Here is a 20,301-nt window from a genome sequence, read left to right on the forward strand (position 1 = left end):
AATAACAATACACTGGCCGGCTGGTTGTGCCAATTATAACCAACAGGAAAAAGCCAACGAAAATCCAACATCGGCATTGGCTAGAACAAAGTGTATAAGGCGCTATTTTGTTTTTTCAACGGCTGGTTCAAATTATCTAATATTTTTGGTGGTACACAAATATTGGAAATCGTTAAATTTATGGATATTTCAGCCGTCTCTGAACCGATTTGATCAAACAAAGACGATATGGTCATTTAAATTGTATGTTCTTTCAAATTTGACACTCAGTTTTTCATTATCTCACCAACAAAAGTATTTTGTGTAGCGCCCTCTGCAACAAAACTCAACTATCCCTTTAAAGGTCTTTGCCTTGTCATAAGACCCAAGTCACATTTACAACACCTAGGGAAGCTAGTATTTTTCACTGGGATTACTCAGCAACCTTTTAAATCTTTTTAAAACATACATTGCTCCAACTGGAGTCGTTCTATATATATTGTACATGTTCTATTATTGTATTGTATGTATGTATTTTATTCTATGTAGCTCCCTATGTTTTGCATTTGTGGAGAAATAAATTGAACTTTGAACTTTTGAACCTCATGACTCTATACTGCCGCCCTCTACTAACATCACTGCACAATATACATGCAAATTATATAAATGATAATGCAGCAAAAATTATGAATTGTTTGTCATATCACATTTTATTATGATAAGAGTATACACAGTTTTTTATGTACACACATATAGGAAGCATTACACTCAAAAGGAAAGCAACAGTTAAATACATGTACATGTATATAAGAAATAATGCCTATTTAAGTATTCAACTGCATAGCAACATTCTGTATATATGCTAAGCCGTAAAACATTCTTTTTAATACCTTGACATGCCCATTAAATAATTTCTTGTTCATTAATCTTTCTTTGAATGTGAGAAAAACAAAATTCTCCAAGAACATGTTTGAACATGTATTTTTAAAGTGAAAGAGTCCCCTTACCACAGTTTAATTACGGGAAACATTATGAACATAAAAAATGATATGATCAGGCCATACGAATTAGAGATCAAAACCATCAATAAGATAATAATCTAATTTGAAAACATTCTTAACAAATTGTGTCCAGCAAGTATATCCTTTGTGATATTAATCTAGTTAGGCCTGAAATCCTTGCATGAAAATTCATATCTGTAAAAGAAATCATATGCACAAATAAGCCAAACAAGTTTATCCATTCCGATATATAAAGTTCAAACACGTTTTCCCCTGACCCCCCCCCCCCCCCCCCCCCCCCCATTAAAAAAAAAAAAAGTGAAAAAGTATGATTTCATATACCTAATGAAATTAAAACCACACATGAATATCACATTTCAATTTTATGTAAAATCGAAATTAAGTTTTCTAAGACCTTTAATAAAACTTATGGAAAGTAATAATCATTCACCTTACAGGTTTCAAGACACTTTGTGATCATATAATCATTACTTTCAATTTCTTGGCAATTGAGAAAAATGTTTTTGCATGCAAATATAAATTTCATGGATTTTAATACTGCTTCAGAAATGATCCTCGGGCCATCCTAAATAAAAAATGTACTTGAATCAAAAGAATCCACAAGAATGATTTACCAGATATTAATGTCTTCATGTTTCAAGTTGAATGATTTCATCATTGCCTTGAATTAATTAACGTATCTCATTATTGTCCTCTATCCAATTCTGTTCTCTTTATTTGAATTTGAATGAAGATTTTTTTTTTATATACACATGCAGGTTGTTGGAACACTTAAGTTACAACAAAAAAGCAATCGTTCAACATTTTCTTCCTCTTACAATGGTATATACATGAGTGATAAATAGAAAAATAGAATATAGAAATTATTTTTGATAAATACAACAAGTAGTAAGAAATGCATGGAAGTTGAACAATTTTCGTACAAATTTTGAAAAAGCGGCGGCAATTTTAGGCCTTCTTCATAACATATTACTTCATTCTTTGATTCACTATACATCATTATACAGGCTTCCATGCATGATTTGTTAAATATATATATATAAAAGAAAAAATCTACAACAAAAGATAATTGTACATTATAACATATATGATTACAACTCATTTAGAAACCCACATATTCTACAAGGGGCATACTTGCAACACTTGGGGCAACTATTTAAAATGAAAGCAAATTATAAACCAGACATTGCAACCGGGTAATGGTAAATATGTACCGCAACTGTAAATTTGTGAGACAATTGTTTCCAAATCATATTGCCTTGACCTTTGTAAGTATTGATGCTACTATTATTCAGTAAGCAAATAATAACCAACGACTCTTGCGAAGGGACAAACTATCATCGCAGAAATGATCTTCGGGCTACTATCTTGCCAAAGGCGAGGGAAGACAGCAGAGCCCCCAAGATAACCGAGGCGATAATAGTGTGTCCATCCCCCAGAGTAAGGGATGTGATTATTTGCTTTATATCCCACGTCGACAGTATTTTTCCAATGAGAAGAGGAATGATGAACACAAAAGTCAAAGCTAAACATACATTGAATTTATCTGTACAGTAGCAAGCTGCGTCTGCTTGTGTGTTGTTGCACATACGTGCTTTGCATTGACCTCCACTACAAAAGCGTACGCATATTTTGCAAAACCATCGTCCATTACATGTAGCTCCTAATGTGTATGCCCAGGCAGTATCAGCGAACGAAGACTATCAAATATAATGTGATAGTTTTTACATTCACTGTGACAGTCAAGACATGTAAATTATCATTTTTCATGTGACCTCATTTGGACCAACCATGTTGCAAGATTCTTGCTATGTGGGATATAATTATATGTAACTCATGAATAAGTGATTTATCAATAATAGTAATAATAAAATCTGGATTTATATAGCGGTTAATACGGAATACCGTCTCTAAGCGCGTTACGTATATATTATTGAGTCATGAATCATTCTTGATTCCAAGAAAACAATTGACGATATCGATTACAGGTTTAATATATGACAGCTCATATACAGGGCTATTTCAACTCCCCCATGCGGATAAATAAGCTACATACATTGTATATGTGACAAAAACTAAATAAATATATGCATGCAGTCTCCATGACTGCTATGATGTTCAGTTTAGCACCTAATATTTGTGATATTTCTGTAGGACACAAGAGAAGAAAACAAAACACTATTCAGAGAAATATAAGAACAAAATCACAAAAGCTTTCAAGAAATCAGCCTATGGTAATTGCAATAGACTTGCGTATCACTTATTGCAATTTTTGGTTTGGTTTATTTTACCCAACTGCTATACATGGACGCAATTGTTTGCTTGAAATTAATCAACCAGGGGATCGACAGCTTTATTCCTCTCTGAGGTACTTCTTAATGCCTACCGAAAAGGCACTAGTACATTGACTTGGCTTGGCTTTGAACCCAGGACCCCCTGGTTATGAAACCACTGCTCTACCACTGAACCATCGCTCATATTACATAATCTGAACATGATTTCTATAGGTGATACTGTAGGGTATTGAACCCAACCTTAAGTTGATTCTCTCGAAATTTTTTGCAATTGCGCTACAGGAACATGACCTTAAAAATCTCCCTGCGCTATTCATACTTCACATAAACTTAAGATGTTCATGCATGGGTATATAGTCGTTCATGAAGTAGGCAACTTGGCGATCACTACATAACACTCCAGCCTACGGGTATTACGCTCCCGTGCGTACGTCTGTGTGCTGCCCTCTATATACCCAAGCATGAGCAACTTTAACCGACAAAGGACATATGGTTTGCAGCCATAATGGAAACATTTTCAGGTTTTTGGTATTGTGGATAAACTAATTACTCGACATGAGTAAATTGGTCTACAAACAAAATCGTACCTGGTTCATGTGTTTGGTATTGTGCATTAACTCATTATCTGACATGAATAACTTGGTCTATAAACAACATTGTTGGTTTCTCGTGGCAAGGTTGATCTTGAGGCTCTTTTCAATGCATCGTTTTCCATGAGGTACGGTAACTATAAGCACTCAATAATTTTTCTTCACTCTATTGCTGTCTTCCAAGCAGACGGACATGGATGGATGCAAAGAAAACATTTCCAGACATTTTTTGGAGAAGGGACACTATCTGGAGCTCCATGATTTAAACTACGACAGCACTTGCTTGAGCATGTCACAACTATCTCTCTCCACGTGCTATGGGTCTACCTGCCTAAACCCTCTCCCTCCTATCCTCTGCTCAAAGAAACTTGTGTTGAATTCATCTTCTTCACACAAGATCAGCATATTCTCCTTGTCCTCCAAAGTCCCCATCCTCCTGCAAAACAAACAAAAAATCATGAAGAATAATACTCATTTAAAAATAATAACTTCTTGATTATTTAGATCATGGCTATTTTATGTTTATGTTGTTTCCTTTTTTTGTTTAATTATTTACTTGTAATATGATAAACCCAAATGATTTGTAATGTTCTTTGTATTAATGATCTGCATGTATTTATATTCATAATTTACCAATGTCATTGTACTCCATTGAATAATGTTTATAATCATGTTGAAAATGTATGTATTATATCAATCCAACCCTTTGGTTGCTACGATTAAATAAATAAATGAATGAATATTGAAAGGAATATTTCACAATTTAAAGTTGTGCTAAAACTTTCCAAACATAAATATAAATTGCTGATCTTAAACTATCAATTTGGTGCACGATGCAATGATGTGTGCAATGTTGATGATGGATGGAATTGGAATACATGGAGCATTGCTAATCAAAGGGCACCTTAAATATTTTCAACATGATGACTACCTGTAATAATTAATGGATAGTATACATGTAATTTGTGGAAACAGCAAGGGACATAGTAAAGCTAAAGCATGACAAGTGAAGCAGATAGCTTGAGCCTTGGTTGGAATACTTTAATAGTTGGTAAACCATACCGTCTATTCAGAGCCAGAACTCTGTTAACTCTTTGTTAAAGTACATGTGTATGAGTTCTGGCTTTGCACAGATGATATTACATTGTTTCAGATTGCAAAAAGGGAAAATCGGAAGGAAGAAAGTGTAGTTTATTTCCGTAAGAAAATGAAAAGTGCAGGCAGGAGAAGCACACTTTTAGGACATTTTAGACATAAGAATGATTATATAGAAATGTAATAAATTAAATAAGTACATATTCCAAAGAAGAGAAAGAGTACATATTCATTTCTGCAAAGGATCTACTTTGCAACTTGGTTTATAGAAATACATCAAATTTCAATTACTACACCAACAGATAATAAGGGCATTACACATATATGCATTACAGGGTATATGGCTAAAATTTTAGATTGTGAGTCAAGCTACATATAGCTGTCTTTTCTCATAGTACTTTCCTGCTACGAAAGCATTAAACCAATCGACTGTAAATATTAAACAAAGCCTGGATTAGCTATATACGAAGTTAAAACATGAGTACTTATCAATATCGATACCATTATGATCTATAATGAATATACTGCCCTTAAAGCATTTTTGTTTCCTCCAGAGCTAATGATTCTAGGGACAATTTCTACATTTCAAAACAGAGAAGACAACAAAAAAATGCTTTTAAAAAAAAAAGGTGTCTTTTCATTCTGCCCTCTTAAACATAAATTCTTCCAACTACGACTTATTCAGTTACAATGTAAAAATTGGTATATGCAATCTGCAATTGTCTAAAACTTTTGTTTAAGCAGGTCATTCTCTTTAATATAAACCCAAGATTTTCAGGCATGAAAAATGTATGAAGAACACAAAAAAGAGCACACAATATTATAAGAAGATGAACAAGTAAATACTATTATGAGGAACATGTTAAAAATAGCATGATTACAATCAAATAAGTGTATTAGTCTTCAAGAAAACATTTACCAGTATTAAAGTTCAGAACATGCAGTGTACATGTATAGAGTCACAATGCAATCTATATCCAGACCGAATGCATGTAAAAGGGTACCATGACTATAAACCAAATGTGATGAACACGACAATCTAGTAAGCATGATACCTTTCAAGAGTACATTTCAGAACACACTGACAAAGCAATGTAAGGACAGATTGAATGTATGGAGCACCACAACCAAACAAATGTAATGAACAAGACTATCAATTGTACCAAATAAGTCTTATACCACGCTCTGGTTACATATCAAATGGTACATGAGGGTGCCAGTGATATACTCCAAAAAGCAGGTAGGGGCACGGGAAGGGACATGGTGTGTGGAAGCAGACTCAGTTAAAGTCCTAAGTTTAGTTATGAAATCTTCACCATTCTCTGGTTATACACATAGTTGAGAGGGTGCATAATGGTACATATGATTTACCCCCAAGAGGTGGTGGGGTAGGGGTACTGGACAGGGCGGGGTATTAAGAGAAATTTAAGTGTTGCACAATAAAAGAAGCCGCCATACTCTTGTTATACACATAGATGAGATGAGATGGTGTATGAGGGTGCAAATGATTCACCCAACGAAAGGGAGCGGGTAGGGGTACTGGAAAGGATGCAATATAAGTGATATCTGACGGTCACACAATACTGGTATTAAACAGAGTTATATAAGAGTGAAATCATCCACCATAATCTTGTTATTACAAAAAGACACGAGGGTAAAAGAAGGTGCAAATGATATACCACAAGGGGTGGAGGCTAGGCAAGGTGGGGGCTAGGTAGGGAGGGGGCTAGGCATGGTGTGGTCTTAAGGATTATCAGTAAGTCACACATAATAGTTTAATACAGACAACTGATATTTAAGTAAAAGCATCCACCATACTCTTAATTTACCTGATGGGATGCATAAAGGGTGCAAATGATATAACCCCAGGAGGGGGGGGGGCAGGGTTACTTCAGAGTGGAACAGTGTAAGTAACAAATAATGGTAACACAGTAAGTTAAGAGTCAAACCATCCACCCATTTTCTGGTTTAATATACATGATGGGGTGCATGAGGTGCAACTGGCATACCCCTGTAGGAGTGGTATGGGGGTTACCACATATGATAATAGGCCATTTTGGTATAGGGGGTACCACATATGATAATAGGCCATTTTGGTATAGGGGGTACCACATATGATAATAGGCCATTTTGGTATAGGGGGTACCACATATGATAATAGGCCATTTTGGTATAGGGGGTACCACATATGATAATAGGTCATTTTGGTATAGGGGGTACCACATATGATAATAGGCCATTTTGGTATAGGGGGTACCACATATGATAACAGGCCATTTTCGTAATGTAACCAAAGTCTTTGTGAAGTGCCTTGATATGAATTATTTCATTCACCTGTTAAACATGATGAGGTGCATGAGGGGGGAAATGATTGAGCCCCAGGGGGTGGGACAGGGCTACTTTTGAGCGGAACATTGTAAGTCACAAGTAATGGTAACAGAGTAAGATAAAGAGTCAAACCATCCACCATACAGTGAATAAACAATCATGATGGGGTGCATGAGGGGTGCAAATGGCATACCCCTGTAGGAGTGGTATAGGGGTGCACGAGGGGAGCAAATGGTCCCGGTAGGAGTGGTATAGGGGTACCACAAACATGTATGTATGATAATTGCATCTGACAGAGGAGAGGGTGATGAAATCTTGAATACAAACAGCCATTGATTCTTTCCATGCCACATACCTGTATTATTTGCTATCCTGTGAAACACCCAAGGATACATGCACACGAGAAAGGATGAGATAAACACACGATATCGATACGACAGTTAGATTTTCAGCAAATCAGTCAAACAAGGGTTTCTCTACCACGAATACATGCAGAGTGGATATTGTGTTTAATTCCTTCTTTTGTTTTGTTGATAAAAGAGCATATACCCAAGTCACATCGGCAAGACTAATAAGAGACCGAACAATAAATTCATTACTCAACATCGCCAAGAACAGGGGCTGTTTCACAAAACTTGGTCATCAGTGACAAATGACATTTTTTGTTATAAGCTACTGAAATCCTTGCTTCTGATTGGTTCATTGGCAGATTTGTCACTGATTTTGGTCACTTGTCATTGAAAAAAGGCTTTGTGAAACACCCCCAGGTTGATTTGGAGTAAGTTTGGCATTGTGAATGAGGTATAACTTTTAATCAACATAGCATTTAATAGTCAATGTTCATTCTCCAAACAAGCATTTCAATTATCAGGACATGATACACAATGGCATACAATATTAAAGTGCTATAACTATGAGTATATGACTGGCAATAATTTGGAACAATCCTTTGTTTTACTGCATGAATGTTAAGCATAAAGACAAATCAAATGCATCATTGAAATTGGGTTAGTAAGCTCATTTCTTCCATTCTTCAATTATGTAACATATCGAATCGTAGGTATGCATCTACAATGGGGTCTGAATTGCATTTCAAAGTGTCATCCTGTGTTTGGTTACACCTGTACATCATGAACACCTTCTATAAAACCAGAAACTTCTTCCAGGGAATCGTGGTCAAGATACCTGAAAGTTTCATACCACAAAATCTATGGTAATCGACATGACCTATATTAATTTAATAATATCATTTTGCAATTCGCGAAAGCTTCTTGCGAGAAAAGGCTGAGAAAAGGCACAATACACAAAGTTTTGTGGTTATACTGACTTCATGCACTGTAGAGATGGTTTTAAATGAGCTGATAAAGACTGAGTGCCCTACATCATTTTAGCTGATATGTCTTTCCTTTTTTGTTTTAATGAACATTTTGCAATGAACCCTTTTACAGATTGTTTTTTTCTTTCACTTTTCCATTACAGTACATACATGTAGCTTGATTAAATTCTGATGCATGATAATCATATTTCCAGTTTGCTATGTGACAGCTTTAAAATAGTTAAATACTCTATCCTCTCATAGCCTCAGGGAGAAGATTTGTATTAACCCTCAAGTTTCCATCGCTTGCTTTTAAAGACGATGTGTGGTCCGAATTAATTTTAACAAAACATCAACTCTAAACAAAATACCTCAAATATACCCTTATAAAGTAGCGATTTAGTCTGATGAGTGCAAGAAAAAAAGATTTAGAAGCCTGAAGAGAACAGATTTACCACAGAAAAAAAGAGAAGAGTAGCCTTCCTTCCCAAACACATCACTCAGTCAAAAAAGGCAAAGAACTGCTTTTAAGAGTGTTTCATATTCTGTTTCATAATACAAAGATCATGGACTATGAATTTTGAAGGGGCCATTCTTGGGTACAAATATGAGTTATTGTACTCACTAAACAATTGGACCGAGTTAAATTCCATGCAGGTTAGTTTGTTTTCAAGCATAAAGGTTCTTCACCCCGAAACACCCAAAGGCAAGCAAGGCATACTGACCTATTCGCCCTATAAAGCTTAGTATGTTTTCATTAATCGCAGCCTTAGACTTTGTACCTTTACCCAATATCTAGTTCAATACATTAGCATAGCAAACTGACATTTTAACCCCATGCTAAGTACGATGTCATTTATAGCGTTTATAGACTTTGCACCTTCAAACACCACTTATCTCCATACACTTGCAAAGCATGTTGACCTCTTCGCCCAACCCTTACTACGTTTCAATAATAAAGGGCAGATACTTTGAAACCTTGAACTTTATCTAGTTTAAGAAGTTAGCATAGCATACTGATCTCTTTACCCTATGCAAAGTACATTTCAACTCATAGCGGCCATAGACTTTGCGCCGCACATCTAGCTCACAATATTATCACTACATACTGACCCCTTCTTCCCATCCCTCTGAGGCTCCTGCAAGCTGGTAGTGCTGCTTCCGGAGCTCCGCCAGCTTGACGCGCTCCTTCTCTAGCTTACTCTCCAGCTCTATGACGGTCACCTGGGCCTCCATCTCCATACGCTTGGTCTGTGTCAAAGTCATCTTGGTAAAGTCGGGTGAATCTGGTGGAAATTAAATATTTTTTAAACGTAAGAAAACTTCTGTATAGCAATATTCTAAAGGATTTCTATGTCAAAGTATATGATATATTATGTATGTAAACTTATTTTGACTCTTTGTATGTATGAAAAATGTGAGCAAAACAAATTTGCAATACTGGACAACAAATTGAATTGATTTGAAATTGAATTGATATGTTACATCTAGTATACCGTAACACAATATTTGAAAGAAATATTAGAAACTGATCCAGCAAAATATGTCAGAAATAATTTTTGCTGACTTTTTTATCTATTTATTGCAAATGCTCAGCTTTGAAGGAAAAAAAATTACCCGGTATATAATTTAACAGGTGAAACATTCGAGACCGAAATGCATCAAGGCATTCTTATTTATAAAAGAGATTGCTACCTTGAACAATGAGTGATTCTCTTCCTTTACTTCTTCATCATGATCTGAATCATCACTATCACTGTCATCATCTACATAACAATCATCATCAGCATAAACATCATCATCATCATCTTCATCACCCTCAATACCGTCCTCATCATGATCTTCATCAATATCATTATCCTTAACTTTATCATCATCACCATCACCATTATAATCATTGTCGTCACCATCATCATTATCCTCATCATTGCCTTTTTGTCATCACCCAAGACATAAACTGTTGACACAGCAACGCAAGTCCAGTTTTTATCTTCACTATTTCACCAGGTTATAGTCACTCGTACCGTAAGTATCAAAATATCCCAACGGCCTTACTTCATCATCATCATCATCATCATCATTATCATCATCATCATCTTCATCATCGTACCATTGGTATCTTCCTCAACTGGAAATTCACTTCAGCTCAAACCACAAACCTCTTAATTACTGGACTCTCTTGCTCACAAAACAAAAGTTAATTTCAGACCACTTTTCCTTTTCTTCTCTCTTACCTCCTTCCTCGATCATCTGTGCACCCGTCTTGGCGGATGCCACCACTCCTGCCGTTGCCGTGGCGACGTTCCTGGATGCGACCTGGAGGCCCTTGAGGTTGGGGCTTCCCTTGTCCGCCTTGACCTTGCTCGCTGCCACCAGCTGAGCGGTGCTGGCTGCGATCTCGTGGGAACAAACCATGAGCTCCTCAAACTTCCCTTTCCCTTTCATCAACTTGTCAGAGCTATCACTGATCACAGAGAAGAGGATAAAGTTCACATTGATTTATTCGCGTCTTTATTCATTTATTAATTCTTATACTTAATAACCAGGGAGGCATCTTTATTTGTTAAAACACCATTTTTTTTCTTCTCAAGAGCAACTTGCAAAAAAAAATTACATCATACAAATATTAATGTGATCTACATTTGCCACACTCAACCCAGGTGATGTAAATGGGTACCTGGCAGGAATTAATTCCTTGAAATGCTAGAGCGCCGCAGTGGCTGCCTTGCTAAAGCCAGGGTAATAATTGGGGCAGCGCCAGGAGCGTCACAACGTGACGGACATGTGCGCTTTACAAGAAGCCACCATTATTATTATTATTATTATTATTACAGAAATTCAGGTACAGTATATACACAACATATGAAATTAGATCATAGGAAAGAAAAACTAATTTATTGCCAGAAAAAAAAAAAAATTACAAATAGTCAAATGAAATTAAAATAATGCTAAACTAAAGGTGGATATGTGCGCTATAAAAATATCCAATATTATTATTATTATTACAGTCAAACCAGCTTTAGTGACCACCTGTCTACAAAGGCCACATTTGTTGTTTCCCTTGAAAATGGTTTCTCATTGAATCATGTCCTAAAGGAACCTGTCTACAAAGGCCACTTATTGTGTTTCCCTTGGGCAGTTGCTATAGACAGGTTTGACTGTATTATCATTCATGCCCTTCTGAAGTGCACATGACAAAATTTGGAATTTGTAAGATTTATAAGGCCAAAGGTCATTACTTACACCAAATGAGAAGCTCCGACCCCGACCAGCTTAGCAGCGGAGAGGAGGCCCTCTGTCCATCTATGATGACGCTTGTAGAACTCCTTGGCGGTTGCTGAACCCTGTTAGAAAATAAGATGAATAACCATGACCCTAAATCATAAAATACTGAAAAGCAATAAGATCTCCTTGACAGTGTATAGAGAAGATATGATTTATCAGTGATCGCTATATGTATAGTAGCAGAACTGCATTGCAAATGTTTCCTCACAGTTCCGAGGGGGATGTTTGGGAGGAATGAAGCAATTTTTTATTGTTAGACAGTATCAATTGACAAATTAATCACTTCTGTCGGTACCAATGTCAGGGAGGAAATAGCCTTGGTATTCTGAGACTAATTATTACCACCAAAGTTGTTACGCATCGATAATAAGAACGAGACTACCCCTCAATACTTTTTTTTAAATAAAAATAGGATCACTATCAACAAGAATTAGACAAACGATATTCATGCAGTGCAAATAAAAAGATTTACAAGGGATGCCCGTCAATGAGAACTGAAAGATAAACTCAGAAACATAATCTCTTTCATTTACAAGGGGTTCCCATCGATGAGAACTGAAAGATTAAACTCAGAAACATAGTCTCTTTCACAGTAGTTCTTAGAGTCAGGTGAGTCAGGTGGGCATTGTTTATCATCATCACCATGACCATAATCATTACTCACCCGTCCACTTGCGACGATTTCTTGTTGGAGTGACTTTGACTTGGTGATGAGTTCTTTGATGCAGATCATGAGTTGAGTACAGGAGTCGAGGATTCTCTCATTCACCTCCAGCTTCACACCGGTGTCGGCTTCTCTCGACCTCTTCAGCATCTCCTGCAAGACCAGGGACGAAAGAAAAGAGATACAATTTGGGGTATCTTAGATGGATGGTGTTTGACATGACTCTCCATCTCATCTTTTAAATGGCAAATTTGGGGTGCATACCACTGTATTAGGACTTTGTCAGAATTGATCATGACTTGGTCTTTATGTTGGAATTATCATCAACATCATCAGAAAAACCCCACTGTCATCATCATTACTAACATCACCACTACCACTATCAGTATAATTACCCTCACCATCATCATTTTCACTGTTGCCATCATCATCACCACCATTACCATATTACTAACACCACATCACCACAATATTATCATCATCATCACCATCCTTCTCTTCCTTCTCTTCCTCCTTGTCATCATCATCATCGTCATCATCATCATCTTCATTGCTATTATCATCACCATCATCATCATACAAATCCTTCACCTTCTCCTTCTCTTCATCGCCATCATCATCATCATCGTCGTCGTCGTCGTCGTCGTCATCGTCGTCGTCATCATCATCATCATCACCACCACCACCACCACCACAACCATCATCATCATCATCACCACCACCACCACCACCACAACCATCATCATCATCATCATCCATCAAGGGTTTACCTCTATCCTACTAGCAGCCTGGTCGACAAGGTCTGTTGTGGACTGCATCTCTGCCTCCACAAGATCACCAATTTCTTCTGTACTACTTATCTCCTCGGATATCAGCTCCTACATGAAGGAAATACGTACAAGATTATTCATTGCTTTGCTTAATATAATTTGTCATCCTTACGCCGTTTTTGAAACTCTAGATCTTTAACAACTAAAATTGCATACTTTGTCCTGCAATACAATTTCAGGCACTGAAAACTGATTATCAATGGCTGGGGGGGGGGGCACTTTGGCCAGTTATAGTGGCACAGAAGCCAAAAGAATAATCATAAAATCTCCAGTTAAAAGAAATCCTTATGCTTTGTATAAAGTTGACAGGAGAGGACTAGTTAGTACAGGGGCATCAATGCAAATGCCTAGTGGCCTCTGAGCAATTGTAGCCTTACCATGAGTCAACCTGACTTTCATGTAAGCCCCTCAAGTTCTCACAAGACTATGGGTCGTATTCTTGAAAGCGGACTAACTTTAGTCCATGGTTTAATCCACCAACTAAGTATGGGATGCCAAGTGTCCATATGAATATATTTTTTAATAATTTAATCTGTCACTAAATTAAAATAAAATGTAATAACATAATTGATAAACAACAATATAACCATGATACAATTATGTTATTATGGTAATTTAGGGACATATCAAATTATTCAAAAATATGTTCATATGGATACTTGGCATTCTATACTTAGTCGGTAGATTAAACCATGGACTAAAGTTAGTCCGCTTTCAATAATACCAATCTCCTTCCTCTTACCTGTGTGAGGTTAGAGATAGCACGAAGGTTCTCCCTCAGGTCGCCTTCATTCCGGGTAAAGCCCTGCTGGTCCTCTTCCTTCAAGGCATGAAGTACAGTCAAGGCACTGCTACATGTCGCATGGCAATTGGATGACAATCCTGTACAAAAAGTAAGTCCAGTAATGCTAATAGTCGAAAAACAAATGACACTCTAAACAAAATTAACATAGCATAACCAAACTTTAAAAAATATTCCATTTAGTATGGCTTCAGGGTGTTTGACAATTTCCATAAATACGATTTAGCAGTTGTTATAGATAACAAGTTTTATGAAACGGGGCCCCTGGACCCACTTTTTTAAAGAGTTGTGATTGATCCATATAAAATGCAAGTCCTCTAATCAGTTTGCAGTCCCTATCTCTCACATACATAGTTGCAAGGCCTGGTTTATTGAGAAATTTGTTTGCCAACTACTGAGCTGCAAAAGTTAGATCAAGTATTAAAATTGACGACAATACTTATGTGATTAGAAATATTAAAACCCCACTCAACAAGTTTAGAAAGCTAATTGCGACTGCAGAAGGATCAGACACAGAAGGATCTCTGTCATTATTAAAGGCAAACATAAGTGAAACCAAAGGAATTTTTGTGCGAGTGGAAAACCCAAGTTCTTCAGAATGTACCGTAATCTTTCACCAGGCCACTCACTCTATGTAACATCCTAAGAAACAAATACAGTCAAACCTGCTTTAGTGACCACCTGTCTCCAAAGACCACATTTTTTGTTTCCCTTGAAAATGGTTTCTCATTGAAACATGTACCAAAGGAGCTTGTCAACAAAGACCACCTGACTACAAAGACCACTGTTTGTGTTTCCTTTGGAACAGGTTTGACTGTGTATAGGACACAGCTAGTGAAAGCAATAAATAGTATCTGAAACTGATGCAATTTGCATACTTACTTTCTCCGACATCCACAGGAGCAAGATTTGAGGTGGCTTTGCCCTGCAGCATGTATTCTCCGAGGGATTGAGAAAAGGAGGCGATGGCACCGATCAATCCTCCAAAATCTGGCAAATAATAATGGATTGCTTGTAAATAAAAAAGAACTACTCATCTTGAAAAGTTTTTTTTAAGGTAAACGATAGATTATTTGATGGTGTATCATAAACATCTTTTCTTGTTGTTTTTGTGTTTGTTTTCTTCTTTTTGTTTGTTGTTTTCTGTGGCTTTTTTGTTTGTTGTTGTTGTTGTTCAGTTAGTATATTGTCTCTGGGTTTGTTTTGTGTGTACTTTATACAACCAGGTCCAAGTTGAATTTTTATTTTGATAGTTGAATGGCATGGGATTCTTTTTTTTAATGCAAATGTTATTTTTAATATACAATGTAACACTCGGACATAAGAGGAACAAGATTTATAATCATATACTGTACACTGTATGTTGACGCTTCATGTACATGTATTACTATGTTCAGTATGTTCACAAAAAGTATGTATCAGTTGATTATCAATCATTTATATGATATTTTCTAAATACATTTATGCAAAAGGATCAACAAGTTTGATAAATGTTTTGTTATGACCAATACAATCACTTAATAGCAACAAAACAAAAACAAACAAAAAAATCTTCTTCAAATTCTAAGAAAAAGTATGATCTTTTCTCCACTCTCATGTTCTATCCTCAGTGCTTTTTGTTTCACGTCTTTCTCTTATGACTGCCATTATCACCATCATACTTAACATTACTACATCATTGGTAGGAATATTGGCAAAGTGTCTTCCAATTCATAGCTTGAGACCGGTATATACTTTAATCAAAATCCGTGCTAATATCAAATTATATAATAAAAGTGTAATTCCACCCGACTGTATACTTACCGTTGCTGTTCTGCTGGTATGAGTTGAAGCATCTCTCAAGGTTATTCACACATTCATCGGCTATGGGCGCTCTACTCTGCAAATATTCTGTTTCATTCATTACAAAGAAGTAAAAAAAGAGAAAAAGATGCGTTTAATAGATAGCATTCAAATAATACACAGCAGTGAGGGCATTAGTAAGAATTATCCACAAAAGGTACCTTTGGAACAGTCTAACACGCTTAAGGCGATAGCCAAGGGTGTTTCGACTGTTGCAAAGGTACCGAGTGTAGGTAATTTTACTAATGCCCGAACAAAATGATGTGCATTATTTGTTTTATTAGATTATGTTTTATAACATGATTTTACTAATGACCGGTCAGTAGCATCTGATAATGACCGGTCATTATCAAACTTACATGTTAGGCAAAATAAATGCCTGGTCACGTGTATGCTCTTAACCAATCATTTGATTCGGATCCACTTCATCATCTTATAATATGTATTATCATGTATATGTACGGGGTTCAAAACCCTGCCACAACACTAACGTTCCTTGCCAAGACGTTAATCTCCATTTGCCACACTTTACCCAGGTGAGGTAAATGGGTACCTGGTTGGATTATTCCTTGAAATGCACTGTGCGGTAATATTTTCCAAAGTTCTTTGGAAGCGCATAGGGACGTTATATCATAATGTGTTATTTGCTATACAAGAACGGATTATTATTATTATTATTTGAGACATACGATGGTCTTTGACGTGTGTCATGGGTTGAGAAAACCTGAGATATATTCATTTAGACAAATACATTTCAAATAATATTGCACGATAGCTGCTCTTATCTTTAGGGAAGTCCTGAGAGATGTGGACGAAAGCCATGATTTGTTCAAAATTAAATTCTTTCCTTGTGAACATTCAAGATAAGTTTGGTTTTACTGTTTAAGAATTCATTACCATAACCAAATCATTTTTTGGGTCTACCCCAGGTTTGTGGTCGAGGGAAAAGTATTAATACTGAATAGAACATTTTTACTAACATATTCAAATTTTATGCATACATTTTAAACAGAGGTTGCTCTTGACAACCTTAGATCTTTCCCAACATAGCAACAATTAATGAGTGCAGAATGGATTCCAAGTATTGAAGTTCATTCATTAATAACAGGTTAATGGAACATCTCATCACTAGGTCCCCAGGAAAGAAAATTAATAAATTTGGGTATGTTAGTAAGCTAGTTTATTGGGCATGATAACCTATTTTCGTTTTTATTCTGTGAAAATTATATTCCATAAGTAACAGAACTCAACAAAAATGTGTATATCCAGTTTTGGGGCCGAGGGAATAATGTAAATACTGAATTGATCATTTTGATCAATAGCTAGTTTATGATTTTTTTCTCCATCTATCATAGATGGAGTGATCTCTCTGCTTCACAAAGAGATGCTTCTCCACCTGTAACAGGTGAATACACACAAGCCCTGATCATCAAAGGCTGCTACTCCCCCTCAGTGACACAAAGACGTAACTCGATTTTGGCCATTTTGAGAAAAAGTGGTTTATGTGTCACTGAGCACTTGGGCTTGAAGGAGTTAAGTCTATGTTTCACTAGCCATTGACTTCAATAGGGTGTTGGGTGGACTTAAGTCTTTGTGTTTCTTTGAAAGCCGACATTTTCTGAACATTTTGATATCAAATACTCATTTTGGCAAAATATGGAGTTACGTCTTTGTGTCACTGAACCCTTGATATCTTGGTGTTTCTTACCTGGAGTACACGTAGCTGATGCAAACTGAGGATCGTCCATCTGTTGTGTGATGAGTCTCAACGTCTCCTCGGCAGCCTCCACAGCCTTGGCTACATACACAACAATAAAAAAACAAGTAAACAAAGATAAGGTTGGAGAAAAAAAACAACAACAAATAAATATGAAAACCATCAATAATGTGTTGTTTCTTCTGCAACCTCCACAACATTTCCTAGATATTTTGTCTTCTTCACTACCACAACAGCTCTGGCTAGAGATACTTAACAACAAGAATTAAACAAATAACTAACTAAACAATAATACACATATGTCTAGACATCTTTCCTTACCCCTCCATAGCCAACTTCTAAAGATGACTGCATTTGAGTCCTGAAATTCACATTTGACAGAGTTTTCTTGATGCATGATGCTATGCTTAATTTGAAATGGTATTTTTTATAGAAAGAATTGCATGGAGTTTACAAAGTAAAATCACAAAAACAAAAGTTTTACAAATCTATACATATAGCACAGTCATACAATAATATGAAGGAGAGAGAGAGAAAGACGGAGAGAAAGAGAGAGAGAGAGAGAGAGAGAGAGAGAGATGAGAGAGAGAGAGAGAGTAACAGTCTAGAGGAAGAAGAGATTTTAAAATGACATAATACGCAAACGGATTGATCAACTAAAATAATCATTTGTCGTGTCCCTTGATACATTCTAGATTATGCTGAGGGATAGAGCAACGGTTTCTCACCAAGCAATTTTTTCCTCTGTTCCTCCATTTGCCTCTTGAGCTGAGCCTCCCTGCTGGCTGTCTGAGCGATGGACATCTGCAGCTTCTCGACGGTCTGCTCAGCCGTCTGCCTCGCCAAGACCGTCTCCTCTGAGCACTTGGATACCGTTGTGAGTTGCTTGTTAGCTTCAGCATTCTAGATTAGAGATAGACATTTTGATAAATAAAGGCTACAAATTGCTTAAATAAATGATTTGTGTACAGCTACAACGTATCAAATCAACCACATTAACTTTATTCAGCATGTTATGGGCTGACGTTTTTATAATAAAAAATAAACAGGGGCTCAGGGCAAAATAGCCCCCAAAATACCCAAAAGAGCCCCCGAAAATCAGAAAAGAGCCCCCTCAAATTTGCAGAGAGTTCAATGCAAAACAAATTTTAGAATGTTACTTTAATTCAGGCTAGGTTGAAAAGTAGCCCCTGAAAAATAAGTACTAATTTTTTCCCTGACATGATGGGTAAACCCAAAATACAAATGGACTAAATCAAAGGTACAACTAACTACCAGAATTATTTTAAAAGTGATGCCATGTGAAGAAGGCAAACCCTACCTTTAAAAAAGACGACATAATAACAACTCACCACTCTCAGGAGGCCTAGATGTTCTTCTCTCAGTTTATTGTAGACATCTTTCATCTTCTTGAATCTCTCTTCATTTACTTTGGACCTCCCTGTTTTAGGTAAATATAAATTCAAATTCATTCGATTGAAGGTCAATAAAAAGATTAAAGATAAACTTGAGTTCTGGTAAGAAAAGAAAATGAATTCTCACAGAATCTAATGAAGCTTACACTGAATGTTCAAGATTACAAATAAATGTCAAGTGCCAAACAATTTTGGAAGAAAATGTATACTGGCTGAGTAATGAGCATAGAAAGATAAGGAAATCAGGGTAGTACTAGCCCCGACACCATGTGTGTTGTCCCATATACATCTTTCTGTGTAAGTGATTGTTACTTTACCAAGACTCTGCCAAATTTATGATGATTTTGATGACTCCAGAACCTTGCATTACACACCATTACTTTCATGCTATATGATCAACTTTTCTGATCCATTCCACACCTTTTCTTTCACAATGCAATCGCATTACCAGAACTCAAGTTTATCTTTAAGACTAATTCTTCACGTGTTTCTAAAAATCAGAAAATCAGATGCTTAACACAGGTCACTATGGGAAAATGAGAGTTGTGGTTTATATGAGGTTGTTTTTAGTTTACTGGTTCTAACAATCAATCCACTGCAGGATAAATGATCCAGAATGAATTGTAGCCATGTTCTCTTGACATACGATACCAACACCAGAGCTCGAGATTTGCTTTAAGGAAACATCTTTAAGGAAAGATTTGAAGTCTTAAACATTCAGTTTCAAATCCATTTAATTCCAGAAGAAATTTGCCTACCGGTATTGTCATTACCAAAAACTCAAAACTATATGTACTCAAACAAGATTATCTACACTCTGAATCAACTTACTTTCTGCATCTACCAATTTCTCCTCTGAGACCATGAGAGCAGCATGTTCAAGTTCCTTTACTTTGTCCCGTAACGTTTCATTTTCCTGGAGAATGAACAAAAGACGATGTGTATGAGTGAATCAAAATCAATAAGCCATCGAGTCTCTAGTAAGTATTGGTCTATTTCTGTTGACTGGACACTGCATGTTCCTTTTGCCACTACTCATATATGCATAATGAGATATGATTATTGATCGTTAAGGCTGCATGAAATAGAATATAAGCATAGATGAGGATCTAAACATGTTTTC

The 20,301-nt window shown here is 36.3% G+C and overlaps 1 protein-coding gene across 3 annotated transcripts in view; it reads right to left on the reverse strand.

Annotated features, from left to right (window-relative positions):
• Positions 1 to 670: 670 nt before the first annotated feature.
• Positions 671 to 20,301, reverse strand: part of LOC580390 (huntingtin-interacting protein 1) — a 49,361-nt gene continuing 29,730 nt past the window's right edge. For 2 of the 3 annotated variants that reach the window (XM_780449.5, XM_003728706.3), the window contains exons 13-25: positions 20,010 to 20,094; positions 19,116 to 19,204; positions 18,492 to 18,666; positions 17,755 to 17,844; positions 16,008 to 16,094; positions 15,087 to 15,194; positions 14,145 to 14,284; positions 13,343 to 13,450; positions 12,573 to 12,725; positions 11,867 to 11,967; positions 10,858 to 11,087; positions 9,737 to 9,909; positions 671 to 4,321 (exon numbers count right to left, since the gene is read on the reverse strand). In XM_780449.5, coding sequence (XP_785542.4) covers positions 4,274 to 4,321; positions 9,737 to 9,909; positions 10,858 to 11,087; positions 11,867 to 11,967; positions 12,573 to 12,725; positions 13,343 to 13,450; positions 14,145 to 14,284; positions 15,087 to 15,194; positions 16,008 to 16,094; positions 17,755 to 17,844; positions 18,492 to 18,666; positions 19,116 to 19,204; positions 20,010 to 20,094 — 1,587 coding nt within the window. In that variant the 3' untranslated portion in view covers positions 671 to 4,273. Of the gene's footprint in view, positions 4,322 to 7,663; positions 7,681 to 9,736; positions 9,910 to 10,857; positions 11,088 to 11,866; positions 11,968 to 12,572; positions 12,726 to 13,342; positions 13,451 to 14,144; positions 14,285 to 15,086; positions 15,195 to 16,007; positions 16,095 to 17,754; positions 17,845 to 18,491; positions 18,667 to 19,115; positions 19,205 to 20,009; positions 20,095 to 20,301 lie in introns of all 3 variants that reach the window. The other variant, XM_003728705.3, reaches the window with a different exon arrangement.

The sequence above is a fragment of the Strongylocentrotus purpuratus genome, unplaced genomic scaffold (assembly GCF_000002235.5).
Source record: "Strongylocentrotus purpuratus isolate Spur 01 unplaced genomic scaffold, Spur_5.0 spur5_scaffold_2, whole genome shotgun sequence".
Taxonomy (NCBI): Eukaryota; Metazoa; Echinodermata; class Echinoidea; order Camarodonta; family Strongylocentrotidae; genus Strongylocentrotus; species Strongylocentrotus purpuratus.